Source organism: Seriola dumerili, unplaced genomic scaffold (assembly GCF_002260705.1).
Source record: "Seriola dumerili isolate Sdu_G_001 unplaced genomic scaffold, Sdu_1.0 BDQW01001090.1, whole genome shotgun sequence".
In the NCBI taxonomy this organism is placed as follows: domain Eukaryota; kingdom Metazoa; phylum Chordata; class Actinopteri; order Carangiformes; family Carangidae; genus Seriola; species Seriola dumerili.
The window spans coordinates 443,782-449,781 of NW_019175345.1; the positions used below are offsets into that span (position 1 = coordinate 443,782).

General features: G+C 39.7%; 1 protein-coding gene across 3 annotated transcripts; it reads left to right on the top strand.

Annotated features, from left to right (window-relative positions):
- Positions 1–1,222: 1,222 nt before the first annotated feature.
- On the top strand, positions 1,223–5,773 carry LOC111237723 (prisilkin-39-like). 3 transcript variants are annotated; one of them, XM_022766925.1, is made up of 3 exons: positions 1,223–1,364; positions 1,457–1,545; positions 2,764–5,773. In XM_022766925.1, exon 3 carries the CDS (start codon positions 2,771–2,773, stop codon positions 3,998–4,000), a length of 1,230 nt encoding a protein of 409 aa, XP_022622646.1. In that variant the 5' UTR covers positions 1,223–1,364; positions 1,457–1,545; positions 2,764–2,770; the 3' UTR covers positions 4,001–5,773. The 3 variants fall into 3 exon arrangements, with proteins under 3 accessions (XP_022622646.1, XP_022622648.1, XP_022622647.1); XM_022766927.1 differs by having other exon boundaries at positions 1,457–1,523; XM_022766926.1 differs by lacking the exon at positions 1,457–1,545.
- Positions 5,774–6,000: the final 227 nt, after the last annotated feature.

Below are 6,000 nucleotides of genomic sequence, written 5' to 3' on the forward strand. Positions count from 1 at the left end.
TTTGGCTCCTAAAAGGGGCCACGGGACGGACTCAAACCCAGGCTGCTTCGGTAAGAACTGAGCCTTCATGGTATGCGCTCTTGCAGGTGAGTCACCGAGACGAGCCATCCTGCATTCTTTTACCACAAGTCCACAATGCTGCCAACGAGCAAATGGGAGCTTTTGAGATGAACCGCAAAGTCTGAAGTGTCTGAAGGGTATTATTACATTACATTAATAATGAATGAAAGGGACGTATTGCTCAATGAGAGATGAGATGTAACTTTTGGTTTAGTAAGTTTCAAATATTTGATCCTTGAAGAACTGAGCTTTTATCTGATGATGATAAGGTAGTGGAAGGAAATTTAGCTTATTAGTCCACTACATTTGTCTGACAGCTGTAGTTAGGAGTTACTTTTAAAATTAATATTAAATTATTATTTTTTTAAACTTTATCAGTGGGATAAAAAAGGTCCCAAATCAAATAAGACATCATGCCCTTTTTCAAGAAGAACTGTAGTATAAGTGACAGTCCGAGCTTAGCTAATAAGAATGTACTATAATCAAGCCAAACATGTATCTTCTTTTATATGCCATAATATCGTCTATTTAATGCCATCAGTGCCCCTTATTACTGCATACTGGTCATTAAGGCATGCATATTATAAATGCATATTATTTATAAGGTAAATTAGCCACAGCTTGTCCAGCTGATTTGTTTGTTAATGTCAGGCATCATTATATATATATATATATATATATATATATATACATATGTGTGTGCGTGTGTGTGTGTGTGTGTGTGTGTGTGTGTGATGAACGTAATATTGTATGTATAAACTGTTTAAAATCAGGAATAAAAATGTTGATACTAGTCCGGTTTCAGGCTTGTATCAGGTTTGTACCAATTGCATCAGCAAATAAATATTTAAATTTTTTTTTTGCAGTCAGGTTTTTATGCGTGTCTGCACATGAAGATAAAACCAAACCTACGCCTTTTACATTTTGCTCATAATAATAATACGTCTGTACAAAAGTACATTTTGGATGTAGGAATATACTAATACTAGAAGGTTTTTACACTGTTGTACTGGTACTTTTACTAGATCAAAGGTTTCAACCACCACTGGTGATTTTCCGGATGAGGCTGACATTGTCACAAGGTTTGATGATGCTGGGAAGTGAGTCGAGTGAAGCCCCGCCCCTGTCTTCTGTTTTGAGGCGATCCACATCCCCCGGCGGCGTTACGTCATATGGAACTATCCAGGTTCCTAACGAAGCAAACGTTCACGTCAATGCGCAAGTGGAAGGGTTTGGCAAGCTCCGGGAAGCAGTGAAGCTAAGTAAAACGAAAAAAACAACAACCAAAACAACCATCACTCAAGGTAAGACTGGCTCTTTATTTCAAGTACTTCTCCATTTTTACGTTAATTTCTTTTTACCTCACGCCATCATCTGTCTTCAATGAAACCCGTAGCTCGCTCACCCCCTCCCTGATAGTAAACTGGTCGTTTGGTCAGTAGCAAAGGACAGGCCACATCTAAGTGAGTGCACTGTCAGTACAAGGTCAGTGCTATTGTTTATCTACAGTGTTTTCATAAATATTCCGTTTATGGGTTGCTTTGTTCGGAGGTGTAGGATATTGTTGTCATATCGTTAAAAAAAATTATTTAAATTATTATTGTGTACCATCACTGCCACACCTGTTGTGTTTGTGTATTGAGAGATTTGTTTTCTGAAAATTATGAAATACAATTTGTAAAATTGGGCGATTTAAGGGTGAAATTAATGTTAACAGATCCATTAAAAAGAAAAATGATGACCTCATCTTGTTAATGTGACTTTTGTGCCCTGATTGTTACTTAACATTTCATAATATCCTTATCTCATAAGTATTTGCCGTCTATCTAATGCCTTTGTGGGATAGCCTATATAACCTAATACCAGTGTTGTTGTTGGGTGTGTGAATGGGCACACAGAGTGTTGGCCATGTTTCCAGACACACTTAATACCTCTGTTTGCAACAGTGAAATGAAAGGGTGGCTGATACCACAAAACCTGGTTTCAATCCCATATCTATTAAATAATATGACGACCAGATCCACTTCATCATTACCAGTGTCAGTACTTTATTAGTATCAGTTTTGATATCTATTCTTGAATTGCCAAAAGCAGTACATGTGCTATATTGCAAGGGAGAGGAGTATTTAATGATTCATGAGATGAATTAATTATTGAAAGGCTACTTCTGAAACCACCAAATAATTTGCCAGACATGAGGCATTTCATATTTTTTCTGTTAATGACTAAACCACACTAATGTTAAAACACAGGACTTTAATGTACACTTCACAAGTGTGAAACACACTATGAGAAAAACTGTTGCCTGATAATCAGATTTCATTTCATTTTATGATTAAATAATTGGCATACAGGTCGTTCCTTCTACGTACGTGCTACAGTAGTTGCTGACATCTTTCATAGGCTTAAACTAAGGAATAAAAGTGAATAAAATCAAGTTACGGGTGGGCATTATGGATAAAATCAAGAGCTGATCAATCCAATGGCAGAAAATTATGTTTGTAGATGCAATTTTTCATGTAAAAAATGCCTCACATTCTCTGGTTTCAGCTTCTCAAATGTGAGGATGTGCAGTTTTTTATATGATAGTAAATTATGTACTTTTAGGTTTTGGACTGACAATAACATTAGTTACAGGGTAGTCTTGACTAGGCTTTCTCCCTTTCTTAATCTTCCTTTTTCTCTCCCTGCCCATCCCTACAGGGTGAAGATGAAGATGAATTCATTATCTGTACTGTGTCTGTTACTTCTTTTGTTTCACACCCATTTCTCATTGGCTAAGAAAGGGGGCGGTGGCTTTGGGAAAAGCTTCAGCTCAAAGAAGTTCCCTACATCAAACCGAGGCACTAATACAGGCCAGAAAAATAATCAGGGTGGATACCCCAAACAGCCTGGACAAACCAATCAAGGAGGCTACCCTCCGCAGCCAGGAAGACCTGGGTATCCGGGCGGCTACCCTCAGCAGGGGGGTGGAGGAGGGTACCATAACCAGTATCCAGCACGGGGCTCCCCATATGGAGGAGGTTATGGCAGTCATGGAGGTTATGGCAGTCATGGAGGTTATGGAGGTTATGGAGGTGGATACATCAACCACAACCCCAACAACAAAATCCTGAGCCCTCACTATGGTGGCAGCTTTGGTTACGGGGGCTACGGTGGTGGGCGTGGCTCTCCCTTTTCCAACTCAGTTCAGGCAATGGGGGTGTATCCCCAAGATAAATCCAGAGGGTTTGGGCGCAGTGCAGTAATGGCAGCAGCTGGAGGGGCGATGGCAGGAATGGCTCTGGGCTACGGGCTAGGGAGGTTCCCTCGTCCTCCCTTCAACTTCCACAGCGCCCATGAAGAACATTACTACAACCACTACATGTACAGGAAATATGGTGTCAAGTCTACTGATACCAATGACTACAGCAGAGACTACAAGTACAGCCAACCATCTGAGACCTATGACAGGTACATGGACTCATGCATGAAGAGAACAGACGTTCTGCCTGAGGAGAATCAAAAGCCAAAAAACAAACCAGCTGCCACCACCACCACTACAACTACTGTTGTCACCTCAGCTCCAGACACTGGCACAGGCAGCAACAAAACAGAAACCAACAGCACTGCAGCAGAACAGTCCTCAGCATCTGCACCTTCCACTCCTCGCTCTCTGAATCAGCCTGAAGCCAGTCCTGTGCCTCCAGCTTCACAGGCTGTCAGTGAGGCTGATGACGATGATACAGTCAGTATTGTGGAGATCGGCTATCCGGCACTGATTGAGCAGCTGAAGGCCAGGAGATGTTTGGAGCTGTACATGGTTTACTCTGAAAAGTACTTGAAGAGAGAGACAGGAGGGGTGCAGGGACTGGAGATGGGCTTGCAAGGGCTTTTAGCAGTGGTCACCAGTACAATACTGATGCTACTGAACAGCAACATACTAATGTTGCCGCACTGAGGCCTTCATTAACAGTGAAAATGATGGAGAATGTGTCCAAGAATTTCACCAAACAGATGGAAAACATTTATGGAGGGATTAATCTCTTACAGTTCCTTTTTAGGCTGCATGTTTGAACTATGTATTAATGGAAAGGAAATCAAAAGTGTTGCAACAAATTGCACTCCCCTTTTACTCCTCCTCTTCTGAAAGAGAAAGGGCCCATTAACTGTACTCTAATGCACGATTGTGATGGTGGTGAGAAATTTGATCCATTAATGTCCATTTAGATTTAATTTAACAGGCTCTCTAGCCATATAATTGATGAGTGGCACCAGCTCCGACTCGTCTCTCTGTGCTTTTAAAAATTATTTACTGGCTGGGGTTTTTGCCCTTTCTATGTCTCAGAGGAAACAGCATCTGAGAGGGTTAGTTGGCACCCACGGGTCTGGTACAGTCTCTGTCATGGTGATGATCTGTGTAAATAAACTGCTTTGCAATGATAGAGATGTGCTTTAAGTATGATATAATTTCATCAACTCCAGACACATTTATGTTCAATGACTCTGTTTCAAGGGCAGAGTTGGAAAACTGAACATGTTCAATATTCAATTGGCCTACTATCACCAATACTGCTAGTATCAGTGTTTTAGACTGGGAGGTTTTACACTATAAGCATGACTGGGTGTTTATAATGGATCATATCTACTGATGTGTTTATAGCGTGAAACATATGTGAACTTTTATCATATAAGGTCCACTGAGCCACAGAAACCCAAACCAAAAAGGCTGATGATTTTATCTGTGGGTACTTATTTTATATGGATAAACAGATTCTCTAAACAGACAGACAGTATATGCATGCTGTTGTCCTAATACGCCTAAAATGACAGACTTTGAACTCAATGCAAGCAAAGATCACTTTTTCTGAATGTTTATTCATTTTTCCATGTGTACTGCCTTCACTTTGTAAAGTATATTGTATATTTTCTCATATTTTTCTATATACTTGCCTCCCGTCCCTTGTCTGTCCAGTGTTTTGCCTCTCATCCCTGTCTCTGGGGTAGCTTGTGATTGTAGAAGGGCTCTTAAAGTGTAAGACTCCCGAACCACTAATTCTGCAATACATCTCCCAAAGCTACTGAGTGTTATCTTGCATTATCAGCTGAGCTTCACCAAGCTTGGATATCACAATAATCATTTTTATGGAATTAATTATGGAAGCTGATGACTTCAAAAAAACATTTTAAATAGGTACTGTCTGGAGTTTGAATTGCAAACAGTTCATATTCAAAACTTCTTGACAAAACACAAACGTGACTAACACACAATTCCTACTACTACTACTACTACTACTACTACTACTACTAGAAACAATGTTGGTATAAAGTCGTCTCCTCGACCTTAGCTTAGTCAATCAGGGAGAAGCTTCACCAGTAACCTGCCTTTTGATTGTTCTGTTTAGAAATCTCTCGCCGCTCTTCGCGATTCGCTTATCACTAAACTATAATGACAACACTTTTTATAGTTAGTAGACAGTAAAACAATCCCTGAACCAAGTGGTAAAAAAAACAAAAAAAACCACAGTGAACTTTTAATGTGTTGTCGTATGTAGCCAATGTGATCATGTGTCTGGCTTTGAATGTATCTGAAAATGCACATTAATCACTTGTAAAGACATGAATGCCTTCTCCTGTGACGGTTCACATTTACTGTGCTGTTGGAGGTTCTACTGAACACTGAGCTTTGACTCGCATTTTTTGCTTGTCTGGTCAAATAAACTTCTTAACTTTACTAATTTGCATTTGTGGATATTTATTTGATTACATTTAGAACTGGAGGTGACATTTTGACTGAAAACCAGCATTATATGAAAAGCTTTTGAGTAACAACTTGATGATATAACACATGTATGTGTATGTGAAGTTAAGATAATCTGGGTTAACTGTTTTAGTGGACTGAGCTCAAATTATTTGACGCTTGATAACCTTATTATAATTTCAAAGGGAAACCTCAAGAAT